This window comes from Scardinius erythrophthalmus (assembly GCF_964197995.2).
Source record: "Scardinius erythrophthalmus genome assembly, chromosome: 18".
In the NCBI taxonomy this organism is placed as follows: Eukaryota; Metazoa; Chordata; class Actinopteri; order Cypriniformes; family Leuciscidae; genus Scardinius; species Scardinius erythrophthalmus.
In genome coordinates, this window is record NC_138238.1 from 17,401,067 (window position 1) to 17,424,010 (window position 22,944).

Genomic DNA, 22,944 nt, shown 5'->3' on the forward strand with positions numbered 1-22,944 from the left:
TAAGAAAAAAAATACTATGGAAGTCAGTGGGTGCCGTCAACTGTCTGGTGGTTACCAACATTCTTCAAAATATCTTCTCTTGTTTGCAGCAGAAGAAAGAAACTCATACAGGTTTGGAACAACTTAAGGGTGAGTAAATGATTTTACAGAATTTACATTTTTGGGTGAACTGTCCCTTTAATGTAAAACATGTTGCCTTCACAAATGTGATTGACTTTTTCTTCTCAGTAAAACTTTTTTATACATAGAATATACGCACAATAACATGATTTATGGACTATAATCTTAAATCCAGCTCAGAGGCTTTTGTTTTCTTTCCATTTTGATCGTGTACAGTTTGTATGCGCATCATCAGATCGTCATCCTCAGGTGCTTTCGTGTGAAAACAACGACACCAGCGCCATCTACCGGAGATGACGTGTTAACGTTATCACTGCTTTCTGCGTACAGGTTTACCTACACGAGCCGAGCTGTTACCTGATTGGCGCACACAGTCATCGTCTTTGTGTGCATCAGTGATGATTATAGATTAGACATAGTCAAAACGATAGTACGATTACCTCCCGAGTATTTCTCATTTCATTCCCTCGTCTGCGAGCGTCGAGAGACTGCCGTGAAGGAGTGAATATGACCATAAGGAATGTGCGGGACCATGGGCAGCGTTATAGACCGCGCATGGCATGCCTGAAGAAGGTGGGTTGGAGCTCCATCCATGGCTCATCACCATCTGTGTTATTTACATTTTCGCCAATGAGATTAATTTTACATTTGATTTATATAATCTAACAAATAGTCTTTCAAGCCTTAAGGTCTCTAATGCTATTTTGCTGGTCTTGCTGTAAAGTGTAATTGAGCGCACTAATATAATTAGGCTGCTTGAATTCATATTATCGTGTAGGATTAACTAAAGCTGCCCATTTAAATCTCAATGGTGATTTCCATCTATTCCATCCATTCCGAAGTTTAAAGCATTTTTTTCTATATACTAATATAAAAATATTGTTGCCTTGAATCCCTATTATTCAAACACTGTCCATGTTTTGGTCACAGAGGAACTTTTTAATTGCTTAGATTGATTAAAATGGCAAAGTAAATTGCGTTTGTCATGTTTGTTTTGATTGATTTAATTGTTGTTGCATTTATTGTAAAAAAATTTCAAGTCAGGATTTTTTTTAATTGATGATTTGACACTCTATGTACATTGTTTTCTTTTTTGTGAGTTTCCTAGATATATATTTTTAAATGTTTTCCAGTTACAAAATAGATTTTATTATCAGGCTACTTCTGACCCACAACGATTCAATCAAACACTTCTGATTAAAATTAGTTAATTGTGAATGAAATTATACATATTAATTTACAAATTAACATAAAGGTTAAATTTCTGTGTTAATAACTGAAATCAAAGTGGATTTAAAAAATGTAACTATTTGACCACTTTGAAATTAATTAATGATGAACAAAAAATTATAAACTCATAAAATCGATTTATAAATTAAACACATTTTTACAATTCAAATGGATTTTAAAGATGTTAAGACCTAATAATAAAAACACTTTTTACATTGATAGGTGTTAATTGACTATTAGCAGCTTACTCTCAGAAAAGGTCACTGTGTGCTAATAGTATTAGTATAGCTTTGTCATGAGCCTCTGGTATAATGCAGTCCCTCTTCTATCGCTACAGTACTTCAAACCTTCAAACCCGACAGTATGATCCACTAGACCATATATTATTGGTGCACTACTTTGCTCTTGACCAGTGCACTGATAATGACCCAATAACTCGGCCAAGAGCTTTCTGTGATCCAGACCAGGGTGTAGCATGAGTTCACAAACAGTCTTCAAAAGCCAGAGACCCTGACAAAGCATGAAAAACTTCAAACAGCTGAGTCACAAATCAATCACTGAGTATATTTCAAAGGGGTCAGCCGCAGCCCCTTCAGACCATAAACCAGCAGGGAAGACTTCACGGTGGAATAATTTAGTGAGATGTGCACACAGGCTGCCACAAGGTAAAAAGGCCTAGAAGGACATTTGTCAGCATAGATTTTGTATTCTCATGTTGCACGTCACATTTTTTCCATGTTAGGTGGAGGCTGTGGTGTTGGAGATGCAGGACCCCAAAACTGGAGTGAAATCTCAGACCCAGAGGCTTGTTATCACAACCATCCCACATGCCATAACAGGTGAGATCATCAAAAATGGCTGCCGTTTACATCAGTTGGTACTATTACTCAAGAGGGAATCTTTAGAAAAACTAGAAGAAAAATGTGAGATGTGAGACGCAGCATCTATAGTGAAGGATAGAGAGCTCGCCTACTTATTTGTATTGATTTCTGCAGCTGCATTACTCCTCGGGAGTGCTAGTCATCAGTGCGGTCCATGCATTTAGAGTCTGTTTATGTGGGTCTGAGACTGAAGAATCTATTGCCATGACAACCTTTGAGCAGCTGGCTGCAATGACTCTCTCCTCTAGACTGCATGGTTTCAGGCTGGAGAGCTCTTGTAATCTCCACTCTTGGTCTTAAATGCTGCCAGCCAACTACATACAGTAACATAAACGACATTGCTTAAAGGGTTAGTTCACCCAATAATGTCATTAATTACTCACCCTCTTGTCGTTCCAAACCCGTAAGAAATTCGTTTAGATTAATGAAATCTGAGATCTTTGAAGGGACACATACGCAACTAACACTTTCAAGCCCCAGAAAGGTAGGAAAGATGTCATTAAAGTCATGTTAAGCGATTTAACTTCAATTTAATTAAGCAAAAATAACATAATTACCACATTATTTACGCGTGTTCACGCAACAACGTCAATACAACACGTATGCACCGTAGTGCTGTCGTGAACGTGTGATTGAAAATGTATATTTTGTAATAAAGTGGTAAATTATATTTTTTTGTGCAAACAAAGCACTTGCGTTTTTTTTATACAACTGAGGTTAAACCACTGGAGTCACATGGATTGATGTCTTTACTACCTTTCTGGGGCTTGAAAATGGTAGTTGCGTAGCTGTTAATGAAGGGACAGAAAGCTCTCAGATTTCATTACAAATATCTTCATTCTAAAAATGAACGAAAGTCTTACGGGTTTGGAACGACATGAGGGTGTGTAATTAATTACAGAAATTTCATTTTTGAGTTTAAACTTAATTAGAGCCTGTGATTCTTCACAGCATTTATATATATACAATTGATTTATTGGAAAGACACCCAAGGTTTTTATTTAAAAATTCATTGAAATGGTATGGTATGCTCCTCAGGCTAGCAGACACTAATGAAGCCACTCAGATTCACCCCTGCAGAGATCTTCTCATTAGTCTCCTGTTACGAGGACCTCAGCGGGACGCACACTGGTGGTGGACCAAGCCTATTTTGAGAGTGCACCTTAGTTTTGTGTCTAATACTCACTGTTGTTTTGCCTGTAATGCTTTTGATGAATCCCTTACTTGAAATTATACTTATAAATTGTATATAAATGATAGACTTAATCTCAGCCTCTATTTTTGCTTCCAATTTAGCATTTCTTTCACTTATACTCCTCTCTGCCACTTTTAGTTTCTCATTATGTTTCATACGTACTGCATATGCTTATGTTAGTATTGATTGACCGTCATGAGACTTCTCTCCAGTGTTATTTTAATAATGTTTTAAACTATTAACTCTGTATTTTGCCTAAACAAACTCCTAATTACTGCTTATAAATAGTTAGTAGTGTAGTTAGTGTAGGGATGTAGAATATGGTCATGCAGAATAAGGCATTAATATGCGCTTTATAAATACTAATAAACAGACAATATCCTAGAAGTGTTCATACCAATAAGCAACTAGTTAGTAGTGAGAATTGGACCCTAAACTAATGTGTTCCCTTAATTTTGTTATGGTTTTAGTTTTAGTTGATTATAGTAACCCTGCTTCTCTCTCTGTAGTCTCTCGTGGTGTGTGTGTGTGTGTACTGATAAATCCTGGTGGGCAGATTCAATCTGAAGGCCAATTTTCCCACCCACTCATAGTCTTTTATTGTTCTTTCAGGGGAAGATATTGTTGCATGGATTTCTAATCACTTAAAAATAGATGCTTCTGGTAAGTCAAGTACATTGTGTATAATAATGATAAGAATATCTCCCAGTCAGGGTCTTTATATTACAGATCTGCTTGAATAAATATATTCTAGTGCTATAAAATATGATGGGGTGAGATGTGGTACTGTCTAGATAAATGAAGTAACTTTCTCACACTTAATGTTTAGAGGCCCAAGCTATGGGGACCATGATGGTGGCGTTTGGGTACATCTATCCACTACAAGATCACAAGAGACTTATCATTAAACCAGACGCATCCCTGTATCGCTTTCAGGTAACTTGAAATATTAAATTGACCAAAAGTGACAGTAAAGACATTTATAATGTAACAAAAGAAAATCTATTTCTAATAAATGCTGTTCTTTTGAACATTCTATTCATCAAATAATTCATCAGCTTTGCCATCACATGACTAAAATTTTAATATTACAATAACAAGCCATTGTAATTGTATTAATATTTCACAGTGTTTCTGTTTTACTGTATTTTGATCAAATTAATGCAGCAGAGAAAACATTAAAAAAAATTAATGAAGCCTTTCCACACATTTTGCAGTGCCTCATGACTTGACACAGTGTAAATGCTTCTTTGTACTAATATTTTATATTTTTTCCATACATTTCTTCTTCCAGACACCATATTTTTGGCCTGCACAGCAATGGCCTGTGGAAGACACAGACTATGGTGTGTAATCATCTTTCATTTTCCATGCATGCTGATAGGTTGTCATAGCAATAATACACATTGAGGTTATTCATTATGCTTTCAAACAGCTGTCTGAGACAAAGAATTTGATCAATTGTTTTCTTGTTAAGTCACATCACATGTTTCAATTGGCTTTTATTGGCAAGGTCAGATGTTTTTATGTGCATTTCCAGCAATCTATTTGGCAAAGAGAAATATACGCAAGAAAGGGATGTTGGAGCTGTATGAACAGGTAATACCACGTCATATTCTTCATTCATTTCTCTGAAATCTTTTGCTAAAATAAGACCTATTATGTTGTAATCCATAAAAATATTTGTAATTTACTATAATAAACTGCATGACAAATTACTATACTTAGGAAGTAAAGTAAAACACACAATAAATACATATGACATAAAATGTGTCTGTTTCTCAACCCAGGAAGAGTACAACAATCTTTACAAATGGATGAATCACAAGTGGGATTTTATTGTAATGCAAGCCAAAGAGCAGTACAGGTGGGTCACACGTGCTTTACTTAAACTATTGGAGAATATTTATGATTTATCATGGATCAATCCGGGAATGGGTCTCATGTACGTGAGTTATTTGAACTTATACTATGGGGCTGTCGAATGCCTGAATCTGATTGGTTGACGAACGATCTAAGGTGTGCAATTATTTTCATGGAAACACAGCGAAAGTAGTTCCAGGCAGGTCTTGACCGCATTACAGTTCCAAATCACTTCACCAAATGATTTCAGTAATTTCAAAGGTCTTTACAGCCTTCATAACCAAAACCCACAACGACACTGACCGAGCAAATAAATATAGTAAACAATAGGATAAAGACGACAAATTTGTATGTTTTTTGCCAGAAAATTGCGTTTTATTATGTACGGACAGCACATACTCTCTTTCTCCCAAGAACATCTCACAAAACATTTCCGCAAAATTCACAATAGGTGCATATGTACATCAATTTGTTCATAAATTTGGAGTATTCTAAATTAGCAACCGCATGCCTGATTTTTGTTATTTGCATAAAACTGTGAGAAAAGATTTTTTTCTTTTCATTCCTTTCTTGATGTTTTCAAGACCCAATGATTTCTTTATTTGTTTTTCAATATATACAAACTATTTGTGCCAGCATATAACAAGACCTATTGCCTATTTGTATAGGGCGGGTAAGGAGAGGAAGAAGCCGGACCGGGTGGTGTTTGACTGTCAGGAACGGGCCTACTGGGTTGTACATCGGCCACCGGTGAGTTACCTCTGGACTGGAATTTTAAGGAATTTGAATTATCTTGCTATTTTCCTAATTCTGCTGTCAGGCTCCTGTTAAATAAAGCTTCAGAACATTTGAGTTAAATATAAGTGTGTTATTTTCACAGCCCGGAACGGTTAGTGCCATGGACCATGGACTCGACAGGATGGTCGACCCCAATTTGGAGGAGGTAAAGGTATGTGTGACAATTAATTATAACTTCTAAGGAGCTAAAATAGGTCTTTTTTTTTTAGAAATGGCAAAATTATGACAAGTAGGCTTTCAAAATATTGTGTGTCTGATGAAGAATCTTGGACTATATAACCAACATTAACAGATATTACTGCTGAGATTATCAAGGCTTATCAAGGATATTTCTAGAATGTCATCTTATATCCAATAGGATTTAAATGATCATAATCTCACTGCTTAGCACTCCAAATGTCTCATTGTGTCTTTCTCACATTCTTTTCTACAGATTTGATTCCTAAACTTACATGTAGAAGCACATGTAATCAGACGACTTCAAAATGAAAGCACATGCTCAATGGATCATAAATTGGGCGCTGTGTAATTGAAATATGAATACCTGCTTTTAAAATGACATTGCAAGTCCACAAAGCAACCATCTTCACTCTCTCTTCACTCATAACCCAAACATGTTCAAATGTCAATATATTGCTTTTAAAACTATCCTCTAGCATGAGTCACCATTCCCTTTCTTAGAACTTAAACTGCTTCTAAAATTGTTTTTCAGAAAAAAACACCTGACTTCTACAGAAGAATTGTAAGTACCAAAGAACTAGCTCAAATATTTAGTTGTAAAAGACAGTGATCAGATATAAAATTTGTTAGTTTTTGACCAACGATTCATTGTTTTCTTGCAGATTATTTTCACGCAGCAGTGTATCATGAGACCAAGGGTGAAGTCATCTGTGTCGATTGGAGCGTATGTTACTGTGATATAACAATTCCTGTTATGACTTGCATTAGATCAAGAATTCTACACTAAATCATTTAAATATATAAAATATTTTAATATATAATTATATAAATATATTTTATTAAATATATTTAAAGTCCCCTTGTAGTCAATAATTGTATCCCTCAAAACTTTGATCACCAAAATTACATATTTAAAAGTTTTTTTTCTTGGAAGAAAAAAATCTTCATACCTTTAAATAGCTTGAATGTAACTCTACACCCTTGTCTCATTTACTATACGCGGTTCTATGAATATGCAAATTAGCCCCGCCTCCACTCACTCACACCAGCTCAGAGATCCACTCGTTGACGTGATTGGTTACCATGTAGTTTGTGACGTCAGAAACACCAGCGATTTCAAAACGCGTTTTTGAGACTGTCTTTGGTTCACTGCCGTTTTAAGGAGAAAATACTCAGCAATTGTGTTGACATATGAATTTGCACATGGTTTGTCTTAAAGCATATTAAAAACACCACATAGACATATAAACAACATTAAAAGCTTTTAATATGTTTTAATAATTTTATTTTCAATTTTATTGTAATCTTTTGCAGACTTGTTAAGTACTCGACAACATACAAAGAGCATGACCCATTTCTCCACTCCTGCCTCCCAAGTAACCCCTGGTTAACGGATGATGTTACATACTGGAACCTCAACATGCCAAAGTGAGCTCCAATATCTTAAAGTGTTTCAATGTCAGAAACAAACAAATATTTTTATTTGAAATAATAGCACATTTTTCCCTCATTTAAAAACTTGATGATAATGTACTCTGTGTGTTTGGTTCATACAGTGTTGAGATCCCTACTAAAATGAGAGTGGAGCGCTGGACTTTCAGCTTTGCAGAATTGCTTTCTGACCCTCGGGGAAGGGATGATTTTCGCCTCTTCCTTAAAAAGGAGTTCAGTGGTATGTATATTTAACAATGTTGACTTTTTCACTTTTTTCACTTGTTGAGTGAGTTCTGCCCATTTTAGGAATGGAATTAAATGGTTGATATTCAAATTCAAAACTGCAATGACTGTCATTTATTAGGGAAGGTTGTGACTATGATCTGATTGGTGAATAGGTGAGAATCTTGCCTTCTGGGAGGGATGTGAGGATCTGAAATGGGGTGCTGCGGAGACAATGAAAGAAAAAGCTCAGCAAATTTACAAGTAAGCATCACATTTTGGCCTTTTGGCAAAATAATATACAGATATTATATTATATTATATTATATTATATTATATTATATTATATTATATTATATTATATTATATTATATTATATTATATTATATTATATTATATTACTCACGGTTTTGTCCACAAAGATGATGAAGAAAGGCGAATTCAATCTAAATGCAATATAACTTTAATAAGCTTAAAGAAAAGCAAAACACTCCAATGAGTTAAAGACATAACAGTGTGCACTTAGAGGTCATTTACACGACACTGTTTTCATTTAAAAACGGAAGACTTTTTATGCATTTTTGCCGATCATTTACATGACAAGGCGCATAGTCTTTCTTTACAAAGTGACATCCCCAACAGCTTGTCTGGCTTGTACAATACAGAGTTATTAGTCGTTTTCGTGGATCCATGTGAACGAGGATTGTTTTAATAACGTTGTCATCTGTACAAAGAAAAACCTTTCCGTTTTTAGCACATCTCTGTCGTGCAAACGTACCCTTAAACATAAACAATACACCAGACCCAGAACTGAAGGAAATTAGGAACTTAAATGCACAATGATAATGAACCAAACTACAAGCAGGTGTGCTAATTAATCACTAATCTTCAACTTAACTCAAAGGAAACTGGAAACCAATGATAAGCATACTAAAGTTCTTGAATTTGAAACTAAAACACATCTGTTAACATGTTGAATAACTGTGATAATTGTGCACTACTGTTCAAATGTTTGCGGACGATTTTTTTGTGTTTTCGTGAGGAATCTCTTATCTAGGCTGCATTTATTTGATAAAAAATACAGTAAAAAATAATCAAATTGTATCATAATTTAAAATAACTGTTTTTTTATTTTAACATTATTTTAAAATGTCATATATTCCATCATTACTCCAGTCTTCAGTGTCACATGATCCTTCAGAAATCAATATAATATGCTAATTTAGTGCATATTTATCAGTATTTCAATGTTAAATACAGTTGCGTTTAAAAAGAAAATACGGTATATGGTAATACTTTTTTGTAACATTATAAATGTCTTTATTGTCATTGTCTTTTGATCCATTTAATGCATTGTTGCTGAATAAAATATAAATTTCATAACAATTTATATACTATATATACATATATAGTTTTATGTAAAATATTAAAATATGTATATTTTAATATATGCTATGTTTTCCATTTTCTCTACATGTTTTAAACATTAATTAAACTAATTACATTAGCATTTAATCCAGTCATTTTTACTCTTATTTGATCAGGACCTTTTTGGCGCGTGGAGCTCCACGTTGGATCAACATTGATGGCAAAACAATGGACATAACAGTGAAAGGTTTGGCACATCCTCACCGTTATGTACTGGATGCTGCCCAGACTCACATTTATATGCTCATGAAAAAGGTATCTGATCTCTTGTAAAACTTTGCACCTCAAACGGTTGTGGCCTTTACGAATGAAATTAATGTAAGCTTTGATCTGGCGTTTAAGGACTCGTATGGGCGATATCTCAAGTCCCCGGTGTTCAAGGAAACTCAGAAGAAGGCCATTGCTCCCGAAGCACACAGATTCAGGTTAGATGTGCCTTTCTGTTAGTTCCTCTTTATATACAGTATATATATATATATATATATATATATATATATATATATATATATATATAATACATAAGTGACATTAAGAATGATCTTTATTCCTTTCTAATGTCTTGTAGTGAGACACAGTTGGAGCAGAATTCCAAGAGAAGGCGTCCCAGCCTGAGTCCCATCATGCTGAGACAGCAGGAGGAAGAACAGAAAGCCAAACTTGCTGCAAGTGGACCGGTGGACATCACACAGGTCATGAGCAAACTGGAAAAGAAACAGAAAAAGTGAAAGGAGACCGAGCAAAAATAGAATAGATTTTAACAAATATTTATGATAAAAAAAAAGGATAACCACCATTCTGGTCAAAGCAATAAACTATTTTGCAAGCCAATATGTTTATATAGGGAGCAATAGAGTTTTTGTTGCTATGCTAATGCTCTGTCTGCAATATCACACAGATATTTCTAGGTTTTGAAAGCTTGCTTGATATGTTTTAAAATGTCATCAGTTTGTGCAATCCATTTTGCTGTTTTTTTTTTATTAGGCCATTGTCTGTTACTCTTTCCCAGACTTGTCTACTCATTCACAATAATTTGAAACCTTTATGTCATATTTATGTTTTGTCAAACTTTATACATGTATAATACATGTTTATACATGTGGAGAAATTATCAGATGTTGCCCTGCTCATTACTTAAGTTTATTTTTATCTCATGTTTGTTCCATGTTTGTAGCAGTTTCCTTGTAAATCATTACTTTATTGAAATATATAGTAAAACCATTTCTGCCATCTGTGGTCACATCATGTGTCTTTGTCATTCATGATTGTTTGTTTTGAGTGAAATGTACAGTATATATGTGTCTCATCATGTATCTCATCAGTGTGTGCATAGTTACCACTTGAACTGGCCTGATAGGAAATGAACATGCAATCTATTCTGTCTATCTATAATTTACTCACTTTCATGTGTTTTGAAACCGGCATGACTTGCTGTAATTCGAGAGCACATGAGAAGATATGGATAAGATATAAGAACAACAGGATGAACAAGCTGCTTATTTCCATTCAATGAAAGTGAATGGTGACCTTGCGTGCCAAGTAAGATTTTCAAGGCAACAGTATCAGTGCAGGACTAGTCTTCTTTTGAAACTTGACAACCTCTGGCCCCCATTCACTTTCATAAATATTCTGCTAAACCTGTCCTGTTGTGTATGACAGAAGAAATAAAGTCAAATGGGTTTAGTACAACATGAAGGTGAGTAAATGAAAATAATAAAACATTCTGTTGAATGTGTCACTAAAAAATGCTAAAAAGAAAAATTAGGTAAGCTGGGAGAAATTCAGTAAGATTTGCAAAGCATAGATATTTAAAAATAAAAATTGAAATTGAAAAATAAATTACTGTGTCACATAAAAAATTATACAAAGGCCTAGTTTCACAAACAGGGATTAGATTAAGCCAGGATTAGGGCCTTAGTTCAATTAATTTGTTTTAATAAATGTACCCTAGAAAAAAACATTACTGCTGTGCTTCTTGAGACAAAACATATTTTAAGATATATCAGTGTAAGTTGTTTTCAGTTAAACAGCTTAAACATGCATTTTAGTCTGGGACTAGGCTTAAGCCTTATCTGTTAAACTGGTCATAAATGTCTTAAATATAAGCTTATGGTAAAAACAATGACTTGAAAATATTTCCAGGAAAAACTATGATGTATTTTGTATTGTGAGATGTCATGCTTGACTGCGTTGCTCTCATACTAATGCAATTCTTTTATTTGCAGTAGATTCTATTGTTTAAATTGATTAAAATTATCCAGGATGAATTTCATCAACTGCTCCTATTGCATTTTACCAACTGCTCATTTGTATAGGCTACCTTATATATGGGCAAAATTATTGGGACACACTGTGATGATGCCACTTTCACAATTAGTCAGTTCATGAAATTTCATCCTTGCCAGATAGTCCACAGTCAACTGTAAGTGGTATTATTGGAAAGTGGAAGGGTTTAGGAACAACAGCAACTATGCGGAAGACCACATAAAGTCACAAAATGTGGGGTTACCTAGTGCTGATCGCATAAAAGTTGCCAATTCTCTGCTGACTCCATAGCTGAAGACTTCCAGCACGTGCATTAATATCAGCACAAAAACTGCTGTGGGAGCTTCATGGAATGGGTTTCTTGTTGCATGCAAGCCTCACATCTCCAAGTACAATGTAGTCAGATGGAGTGGTGTAAAACACGCTGCCACTGGACTCTTGAGCAGTGGAAAGTCTGATGGGCGAGTCTGGGTTTGGCCAATGCCAGGAGAACATTACCTGCCTGGCTCCATTGTGCCAACTATAAAGTTTGGTGGAGAAGGGATAATGGTATGGGGCTTTTTTTCAGGGGTTAGGCTATAGGCTAATACTTCCAGTGAAGGGAAATCTTAATGCTTCAGCATACCAAAGCAATTTGGACAATGCTATGCTTCCAACTTTGTGGGAGCAGTTTGCGGAAAGCCCTTGACTGGGACCTAGAGCACAAAGCAAGGACCATAAAAACAAGGTTGGCTGAGCCTTGGTTGAACCTTTGGGGTGAACTGGAATGGAGGTTGCGAGCCAGGCCTTCTTGTACAACATCAGTGCCTGAATAGTAATGAATAGGCAAAAATCCCTACAGAAACACTCCAAAATCTTGTGGAAAGCCTTCAAGTGGAAGCTCTTATAGATGCAAAGGGGGACCAAGTCCATTATATTTAGAATACGGTGTCATTACAGTTCCTGTTGGTTTAATGGTCAGGTGTCCCAATATTTTTGTCAATGTATGTCATATCCAAACAGAATGAGTGTTGTAATCTGATTCCATTTATTTTGTTTCATTTTTAAATCACAAAAAAAACAGCCGTTTTAACAGGGGTGTGTAGAGTAAATCCACTACATATCTGTTTCAATTATTTCTTGGATGTATAGGGAAGAAACCAAGAGCAGAATCTATCAGGAATGGACTATATTGCATTGTCTATTTTTGCTAGAGTCCAGGTTGTTTGACACAAATGGTCGTTAATACTAATAAATGCATTGCATGAACTGTGCCCTACAGCTCTGCCGGTTCACAGCACCCGTGCCTCATCTGGCCGTGTATACAGGCATTTGTGAAGCTCAGTCTACTGCCTCCCCTGGGCTCATGACACTGCCCAACAGTGCTGCCTGCCCATCTCCCATCAGCGTGGCCATCGACAGTACTCCAGCCTCAGAGAGGAGGTTTGATGACAACGGAGGGCCTTCCTCCTCCCATTTCCCATCTATTGCAGAGGCGTCTGTATCAGAGGAAGAGAACCAGCCACCTGCCCCTAAGTCTCGTATGGCTCTATCACTGAGCAGACTCCTCCGCAGAGGATGCAACGCACCGTCTGTCTTTGCCAGCCTATCCCCGAAATGTGCTGTAGCTTCAGGGGGAGGCAGAGTACAACCGCTTGGAGTGGAGCCGCTAGCACAACCCCAGCCCAGAAGAATTGCAAAGTTAGTATACGCTTTTTGATTTTATTTCGGTCCAACTGATTTTACAATACTGTTTTTCGATTTACAGTAAATGAAAAATACTGTATTTTAAAGGCACACTGTGCAGTTTCTGTTTTTCTCAAACAGCGACCCCTAGAGTCTCTGCGGAGTACTTGTATTTAACGTTACTGTCGTAAATACCACTCACGCAGAGTCGTCTCTGCACTCTTCTGACCGCGCTTTCTTCCTTTTCTTCGTCGACTCTGCCATGATTCACGTCTGAAATGCATGCTAGTGTCTTCCATAGAGGCTGCTCTTATGTTGTTGATGTATGTGACATTGTGCCGTAAACAAGTCGTGATTCTAGCGAGATTATGGCGGGGCGCCACCTCTCAAACCTGCATTGCTGGTTTTGCCAGTGGCGTCCCCCTCCCCCCAGCTTTGCTGTCGGGATGATTCGCCCAACTACGAGTTTGTTTACCATCGATATTAAGGTAGCTGTTATATTAAGGTACAAATCTTGCATAGTGTGCATGGCGCCAACGGGATAATTCCCACAATGCAACTTTGAAATACAGTAACATACTGTATAACTGTCCTGCAGTAAAATACAGTTCATTTTACAGTTAAATACTGTGTAATTTACAGAAATTGCTAACAGTGTTAACAGAAAAATAACCAATCTACTTTCACAGCTTTTTTCAAATCAAAGTCGACATCCCACCTGAATGCCGCATCTACCCCATTGATTCAGAAGATGAGGAGGATGACAGTCCTGATGCAGCAAGACGAGGCGTGAAAGAAATCATTTGCCCATGGGAAACTGTCACCAAACAAGATGGAGCTAGATAGAAGAGTCATAGATGAGTTAGTACACTCTTAAAAATAAAGGTTCCAAAAGAGGGTTTTCGCAGCAATGCCATTAAAGGACCATTTTTGATTCCCTGAAGAACCTGTCAGTGATCAGTTCTTAAAATAACCTTCTTTTTTTTTTTGGTTTGAAGAACATCTAAAGTACCTTTTTCCAATATAAAGAACCTTTTGTGGAAACAAAAGTGTCCATGAATGTTACAGGTTCTTCATGGAACCATCGATGCCAATGAAGAACATTTATTTCTAAGAGTGTAGAGAGGAAATAAATACACTGAATCAATTCTTGTGTCATAAATATTTTGTCTTACAACCCCGAGAAGGCTGTGGTTAGTAATGTATGAAGTAACCTCATCTCTAACTGAATTGTCTGTTATTTTTGATAGCTTTTAGGTAGTGCCTACATGTTATTGTAGCCAATGAAACTATTTGGTTAGTTAATGATGGTTTTATATACATAAATTCGTATTCTGATGTCACTGTTCTTTGACGACTGAAGGGGCCTTATTTTAAGAGATTTGCTTTGTTTATTTGTTGAACTGTCGTCAGTTTGGTTAGTGGTGAGAACAAAAAATTTTGTACTTGGCTTGTTCACTGTTTTATATAGATGCGAAACATGCATAAATGTGAATCGCTTTAAGAAATATTATTTTCATAGAAGTAAACAGTAAGGCAGTAAAACAGAATGTGGATACACATTTGCTGTCTGAATGTTTAGACCTTTAAAATGTTTACAGTTCAGAATGTGAATTTGTTCATGTTTAAATTGTGAAAGTGCCTCAATAAAACATCTCAAAGTTAGTTATTTTGATGTGCAGTTGCTACATGTACGGCATATATTTGGCATCCAGTATAACTATTATTTTATTTTTATTGTATATTTTGTTTATTTTATGATAAAATGTAATGTCCCTACTGAGGAAACTGTAGAAGAAGAAAAAAAGATTGGTCATGGGAACTTTTATTTTAACACAAAGTAGCCTAGCCCTTTTTATAGTATTGCAAATGCAAATACTGGAATGTTATAATTGCTTGACTATATATTAACGAATGACTATGTTATTTATTTTTGTTTTTATATTTTTGTTCATTAAACTATTTTATTAACTGTTTGGTTGTTCACTCTCATCATTTATTATTGTTTGTTTATTATTTATATAATGTAAAGTTGTTTTGTTTAACAATTTATGATATTTTTATTTTATAAATTTACCGATATTTGGAAGACAATTAATACACTTTTTTTTTTTTTCTCTCTCCATGTCCTGATCTAAAGATCGTGAGGTTATTATTTTGAGTGGACTTTTATCTACAGGAAGTACTGTGATTGCGTTGACTGGCTTCACGGTCCTATGCGGTTGTTGAGCTGCAGAGAGTAGCCGGATGCCTCAGTACAATTTTTGAGTATATGAATACCTTTGTAAAGCCGAACGGTTGTTGCGTTTCACTTTGCGATTCGGTAAGTTGTTAAAATCAAACGGGTTCGCATGTGACTCTCCCTTTAAACGGTGAAAGTTTTAAAATAGTAATAACAAGCAGTGGAATGTGACAATTCACCCGCTTCTCATGTAACGTTATTGTTGCTCGGCGTACATTTCACTTGATCCACTAGTGTCTGTTACTACATATACACGCAGCTGTCGCGACGAGGATCTGGCCTGCTATATCTGGCCTGTTTGGGCTTGTTTAAAATGTTAAATTTAATGTTTTTTCAAATGTATGAGCTTATCAGCAGTCGTCTCATTTCCTGCCATGTCGCATCAGAACATGAATGTGTAACAACAGGCGATAATAATGAAAGTGTTGTAAAGAAATGTATTTCGCGGTTTGTTTATTATTTCAAGTCAAATCTGATGCTGTAGTTGTTTAATTATACTATTTGTGCTCATATATATATATATATATATATATATATATATATATATATATATATATATATATATATATATATATATATAGTTGGTGAGCTAGTGCTGGGACACACCTTCTAATCATCAACACATTCGGATCTTCCACTTAATGGATACAGACAATCTATCAAGGGGCTTATATATTAATAAAATCTGTATGGCCAAATTTATGTCAGATCTTCTATCTGCATGCTCATGAAATAGTATATCAGATGAGATGCACAACTGCATCTTACATAAGCATCTGCATTGACTGGTATGACAACACGTTAATATATCCTCAAAGCATATTTTTTCCTATTTGGCTTTGGGGTATTGTACAGTGATTATGTGCTTGCCTTGTATATATACAGTTTTTCATTACAAATGAGGGTCCTCTCTTTCATCAGGCCTTCAAGATGCTCTCAAACTGTGAGTGGAAATGAGGGTGAAATCTGTTATTGTGGATCTCATAATTAAGGTATTGTGCTCTTTAAAGTCACCATGATTCACCAAATAAAAATTGTCATTTTGTCATGAAATTATTTATATGGGCACATCATTCTTTAAAAAAAAAAAAAATCATAATATTCATAATATTTAATGAAAATAACTTCCCTTCCCTCTTGCAACAACATATGATGATGTGTTACCTGTCGCTCACATTAGATCACAGCAATAGCAAACAACAGCAATCCAATCAATTCCCAATGGACAAAATTAAGTTCTGCTCTACATTTTTTCTTGTTTGAGAAGCCGTACCACTCTGATATACCTCACAAAAGGGAAGAAAAGACTATCCTAACTTTCGTTTCATTCTGACTTTAAAATTGATGTTTGAATAGCTAATGCTTTGGTTAAGAAATCGACTGTAGTAGAGTTACCAGCTATTCAGAATGGCCGATCTCTTAAAGTCCAACAGAAATCAAAATTGACCCTATTTACTTTGTTAGCGCATATAACTAGTCTTGTGGTGAACAATTAATCCGTGCAAGTTAAAACACAGAAAAAAATTGTTTGCCGTCGTAATCTTTAATCAAAGTCTGAAAAGTTACTTCCAGTCTGGAATGGCGTCCCTTCTCTGATGACGTAGGTTTGAGGACTTGGGTTGGAAAACGCTTAACCACTCCCCTCAAATTGTTAGTCTGTAATGAGCGAGAGATGGAGAGAAGGAGCCCTAGAGTAAAACCCTGCCCTCTGTTCAATATTCCGTTTCACTGGGAAATACGTCACAGCACTGGAGAAAAGTCGTTTGCAACTTCCGGTTCACGCGGACTTTAAAGGGATAGTTCACCCAAAACTGAAATTCCTGTCATTAATTACCCGTAAGACCTTCATTCATCTTCAGAACACAAATGAAGATGTTTTTGATGAAACCTGAGAGCTTTCCGACTTTTTTGGGTGAATTAACCTTTTTAAGGGCATGTCTATCTATGTTATGTATTTCTGTCTGGTTAATGGGGCATGGGGTTACAGGCATCACTTGTGAATTGCTCGGGTGATGTTTGTGTTTTTAGAATTACTTCTGTGGCTGATGGTTAAAGGCAGGCGTGGACGTGCACAATGAGGAATGTCAGAGAGCATAATGTCTTTCCCCTTGTCAGTGTACTAAACCTGAACACTGCATGTCTGAACACTGTTTCTCAAGTAAAGTAGGAATGTTCCTGCAAGATAATCCCACTATTTGATATTTAAGAGATGGTGTGCAGCCAGTCTGTCATTTTTACAAAATACAGTCCTGCAGGGTGATTGAGACGGGCGCATGAATCTCAGGGGTCTTGTGTCACCTTGGAGGGTTTATTTTGCGATAATTAATAACCTGCTGACTGTACGTTATTCTGCTTATTGTACAGCTATTTGTCTAGTAAATAAATGCAAAGACATTTAGTATTTATTTATTTTATTATGAAATTATTATAGAATTATTTCATCTTACTTGTCGAATTGTTTAAAGATTCTACTAATAAAAAATAGTCCATTAGCCTATATATTAAACCAATGATTCTCCAACTTTTTGACTCGAAGGCCCCCACACCCCATTTTTTGGGAGTGTTGTTTTAAATTAATTAACCACGATTCATTTTGGGACTCCAGAAGTTTTGAAAACTGTATGTTCTTGTTATTAAAAAAAGTTATTAAAGGGATTTATGCGCTTTTATTGATTTTATGTGTCTAGCATTTAAATTTAGATTAGCTTTATATTATTTTAATATTAATAATAATTGTTTAATTTAAATACTTTAAGTCATCCTGCAGCCCCCTTGGTAATTTACTGAGGGGCTCCTGGTTGAGAACCACTGTATTAAATAAGCCTCTAAAACATGTTTTTATGTATTTATGCATACCATAAAATTAATACTTAACTACTATATTTCAACTGCTTAAGTTGCACAGTGCTGCAAATGAGCTGTTCTGACTCGGTATGAGATAAAAGGCTTGATATGAAAGTAGAACTGGTAGGCCTATGTTGCCATGAACAGCTGTAAAATATCCAACATAGCATTATAAAAGTATTTGACCTCTCAGTCATGCTATTGACCAATCAGAATCAAGTATTCCAGAGAGCATGAGTGTGATAAGCCAGCCAGTTTTTAGTGTTAACATGTGTTATTGATTTTATTTTTATTATTTTAATTCATAGCTGGTAGGAGACAATGTAATCCAATAGTACTTTTCAAAGAAAAGAGCAACTTGCAGGTTTTGAAACTTGAGGCTTACAGCAATAGGAAAACCATTTAAATAGTCTCAAAAGGCTTGTTAAATATTAGGTAACAATTCAAAAGAAAAATGATTCTTTCTACTCCACCTCTCTTCTCATGGGACGTCAGGGTGGGATTGCCATGTCGATAGACTCTGGATGCTGATGAGCTCATAATGAAGAATGCATCAGCTTACAAGATGGGCGAAGCTTACAGAAAGCAAAAACTCAGTCATGCAGTGTGACACTGATTTTGGCTGCTCTAAAAGAACAGCATTCAGCAATCACTTCTCTAATATTTGGATCTCTAGCCCTTAAAGGGATAGTTCACGCTTAAATGAAAATTACCCTATGATTTACTCACCCTCAAGCCATCCTAGGTGTATTTGACATTCTTCTGTCAGACGAATACAATTGGAGTTATATTGAAAAATGTCCTGGCTCTTCCAAGCTTTATAATGGCAGTGAATGGCCGTTTCTGTTTTAAAGTGCAAAGTGCATCCATCCATAATAAGTGTTTCACACGCCTCTAATGGGTTAATAAAGGCCTTCTGAAGTGAAGCGATACGTTCGTGTAAGAAAAATATCCATATTTAAAACTTTATCGACTAGCTTCCGGTCACACGGTCGGTACGCATCGGTTTATGGCCAAAGAGTGACCCTTGGCCTGACGCATTGACGAACGCGGGAGTGCAGAGGATAGAGCAAACCAAAACACCAGTCACGAATTAGAAGTCTAAAACGACAATTTTTAAAGAGAAATATCGGAGGAGCTTGAGTTTGTTGCCCAGCTCTGTTAGTTTGAACCGCAAAAGGCGTCTAAACTTACGATACTCCTACATCCTACGTCATACATGTGTCACGGGTTACTCTTGTGCCGCAAGTCGACTTGCGTAAGCCGTCTGCCGGAAGCTAGTCATTTTAGTTGATAAAGTTTTAAAATAGATATTTTTCTCACACTAACACATCGCTTCACTTCAGAATGCCTTTATTAACCCCCCAGAGCCATGTGAAACACTTTTATCATGGATGGATGCACTTTGATGGAATTCAAAACTGAAAGATTAATGTCATATACACCTAGGATGACTTACGGGTGAGTAAATCATGGGTAAATAAAATTTTTTGGGTGAATTATCTCTTTAAATCAGATGTACCCAAAAATGAAAATTATTTCTTATGTGGAACATAAAATAAGATATTCTAAAGAATGTTGGTAACCAAATATTTTTGGATTGACTTGAATTATATGGGGAAAAATACAATGGAAGTCACTAGAAAACAAAATCTGTTTGTTTACCGACATTCTTCAAAATCTCTTCTTTTCTTTTGTGTTTCACAGAAACTTATGAATGAATTTTTATTTGATAGACTATCCCTTTAATGTCACTGGTTTCACAGACAGGGCTTAGATTAAGCCAGGATTAGGCCTTAGTTCAATTAGGACATTAAAGTAGCTTTTTATAAACATGCCCTTGAAAAAAACATTACCCGATGTGCATCTTGAGACAAAACAATGGCATATTTTAAGATATGTTAGTGCACGTTGCTTTCAGTTAAAACAGCTCAAACATGCTTTTTTGTCTGGGACTAGTTTAATCCCGGTTTCGGCGTAGATCTACTACATTACCTCACCAATTGAGAGTTGCATAATGTGCATTTGTGAATGCCATTACTACAGTTTCAATGCTCAGAATGGCTTGCAATCACTGTGCTCCTAGTCAGATGATGCTTTAAGTTGTTTTTAATGTCTTATTGGAAAACTGCATCTAATTCCTTTACAGGGATTGTCCAGACGTCTTTTCAGGGCGTGTGCCAGCCTTTTTCTGCCTAATGCATTCTACCAAACTGTTGGGATAGTTGCAAAATGCATCCCGCAATTTAGCAACCGTAGAGACTGCATTTTACAACAATAACCGATTGTGCCGATTCTGACGTTAAGTTTGGGTTTTAGGGAGAAATGATAGTAGGACTACACTGAGAGTGCGCTAGACGGAACACGGCTAGTTTTTAAAAGTTTTACCTCAAATATCTTCTTTTTGATAATCCTTGGAAGCCGAAATCGAAAATAAAATTGGATAAATATCACAGGCCTAAAGTGTAACTACATTTGAATGTTTAGTTATCTCTCCCATCGTCACTAATTAAGCAGGGACTTTCGTTTCGTGCGCGCTGTAAAGCTGCGCGTGAGAGATCTCTCTCTCTTCTGGTTTAATATTATCGCATAGAAACGGCTGGCGAGATAACGTCTCTATAACGTTTCTCTATTACCGACAACAGAACTGGTAATGTCGGAGCTTATCGTATCGATACTGCAGACTTTCGTAATTTAGCCCCGGGTTTATCCCGGGTGTCGGTACCCAACCCTATATAAAGTACAATGATGGCTAGAAAAAAGAAGTCTAAATGATAAAATCAGCAACGTAGAGTTGTGGACAAAGTTAAACGATTCAAATTGATCAACAATGTATGTGTGCACTTTACACCCTCAGGATAGTTCGCCCAAAATGTGTCATTTACTCACCCTTTTGTCATTCCAAACCTGTATTAGCCTACTTAATTTCTTCTGTGGAACATAAAAATATATATTTTGAAGAATGTGCTAGTTGCTCATTTCAAGTGTTCTAAAATCCTACAATAACTTTGTGCAAGGAAAAGACATTTAATTGCATTTTTCCATAATTCTTCATCTGCTTTTTCTGAGATTTTATGTTAAATATTTGGATTTTAATATTATCTGTTGTTCCATTAATTGGGTTTTATTCACAATTTCAGCATACATAACCATTCAAAAGTTTAAGGTCTGTCATTTTTTTTTATGTTATTGGAAGACAATCCGTAAAACAATAATATTGTGAAATATTATTACAATTTAAAATAACTTGTTTTTTACTTTATTTTAAAATGTAACTTATTCCTGTGACAGCAAAGTAGAATTTTCAGCATCACTTCAGTCTTCAGTGTCACATGATCCTTCAGAAATCATTCTAATAAGTTGATTTGGTGATAAAGAAACATTTTGTATAATTATCAATTTTAAAATGGTCGTGCTGCTTTATATATTTATGGAAAACAACCATGATACATTCTTTGATTTAATATAAAGTTTAAAAGAACATTATAAATGTCTTTACTGTCACATGATTCATTTAATGCAGCCTTGCTGAATAAAAGTAATTGCTGTAAAAAAATATATATTCCCTGTCTTTTGAACAGCAGTGTTGTGAGGGGAAAATTCTAATTGTTATCTAAGGACAGTTAGCTGAAATATTTAACTAATGAACATGGCATGCATAGTGTAGCAGATGTATAGAACTGTGAATTATGGGCGTTTGGATTCTATGGAAATCTGTTTCTGCAGTATTTTTCACAGATTAGATGTCAATACAATCGCTCTTTTTTCTGTTGGGAAAAAAAGGATACCAGCGAAGCATTTTCTAAAACTCTTCTAAATGACTCACTGCTGGAGGCTTTGAGTTCCCCACCTGATGATATTTACATGCTTGTGTAAATCGCTGCCTCCAGTCATATTGGATGGCATTGAATGTGAGTTGCACAATGATTCACGTCTGAACTTACGCTGTTTGTGCTTTATAGAACATGTAGCCTAATACAGTGGTTTCACTTGGTTTAAGTAGTGAGTAAAAGAGTGTTTTTTATAGGTTAATGGGACATGGCACTATATGGGAATATTTTTTTTTTCCCTGTTAGCACAGACCGTGCTGCATGTAACTTTTTTTTTTTTGTTCAGATGCACCGTGTCAGAAATAATACCTTCTGTTCTCGCTCTGCAAAGCCTTTGACGCCCTTTATATGTGTGTTATGTCTGTCTGTGGTGTTTTCCAGTTTCTAATTCAGCCTCGTCTCTGTAATAAACATCTCACAGGTCTGACTGCTTCACCCGTCACCCTGGCAGCGCAGGAAGCCAAGCGTGGGGAGGAGCTAAGCCCTGGCAGCATGGTGTCTGCTGTGGGGAACAGCTCCGTGCCCAGTCCTCAGAGCGAGGCGGTGGCCAGTGAGCTGCAGGAACTCACTCTGCAGTCTGTACCGAGCCCACTGCCCCTGAAAGAACGCAAGAATGGTGAGTTAACCACTAGACCCTAGTGCTAGTTCATTAGCAAAACTCCTTTAGAATGTCAAACCAAGCTCTTTGGCGGAACATGATTCTACCATAGACAGTGGTTCCACGTGATTGAAAGAAGTAAAACTCAATAG

The 22,944-nt window shown here is 36.0% G+C and overlaps 2 protein-coding genes across 5 annotated transcripts in view; both read left to right on the forward strand.

Moving 5' to 3' along the window:
* Positions 1-627: 627 nt before the first annotated feature.
* Positions 628-14,124, forward strand: rgs9b (regulator of G protein signaling 9b; the record flags this gene model as incomplete). The annotated part of the gene is made up of 19 exons (XM_081392737.1): positions 628-693; positions 2,093-2,189; positions 4,039-4,089; positions 4,256-4,362; positions 4,721-4,772; positions 4,967-5,025; positions 5,217-5,293; positions 5,958-6,039; positions 6,170-6,238; positions 6,800-6,829; positions 6,930-6,991; positions 7,582-7,695; positions 7,824-7,939; positions 8,100-8,187; positions 9,468-9,606; positions 9,694-9,776; positions 9,917-10,040; positions 12,875-13,293; positions 13,968-14,124. The coding sequence occupies 19 exons, from the start codon at positions 628-630 to the stop codon at positions 14,122-14,124; spliced, it is 1,992 nt and encodes a 663-aa protein (XP_081248863.1).
* Positions 14,125-15,437: 1,313 nt separating this feature from the next.
* The window catches only part of mrtfab (myocardin related transcription factor Ab), a 37,291-nt gene continuing 29,784 nt past the window's right edge, over positions 15,438-22,944 (forward strand). For 2 of the 4 annotated variants that reach the window (XM_081393044.1, XM_081393045.1), the window contains exons 1-4: positions 15,477-15,601; positions 16,442-16,512; positions 22,148-22,275; positions 22,616-22,810. In XM_081393044.1, the coding sequence (XP_081249170.1) occupies positions 22,218-22,275; positions 22,616-22,810 (253 nt within the window). In that variant the 5' untranslated portion in view covers positions 15,477-15,601; positions 16,442-16,512; positions 22,148-22,217. Of the gene's footprint in view, positions 15,602-16,441; positions 16,513-22,147; positions 22,276-22,615; positions 22,811-22,944 lie in introns of all 4 variants that reach the window. The other 2 variants (XM_081393048.1, XM_081393047.1) reach the window with 2 other exon arrangements.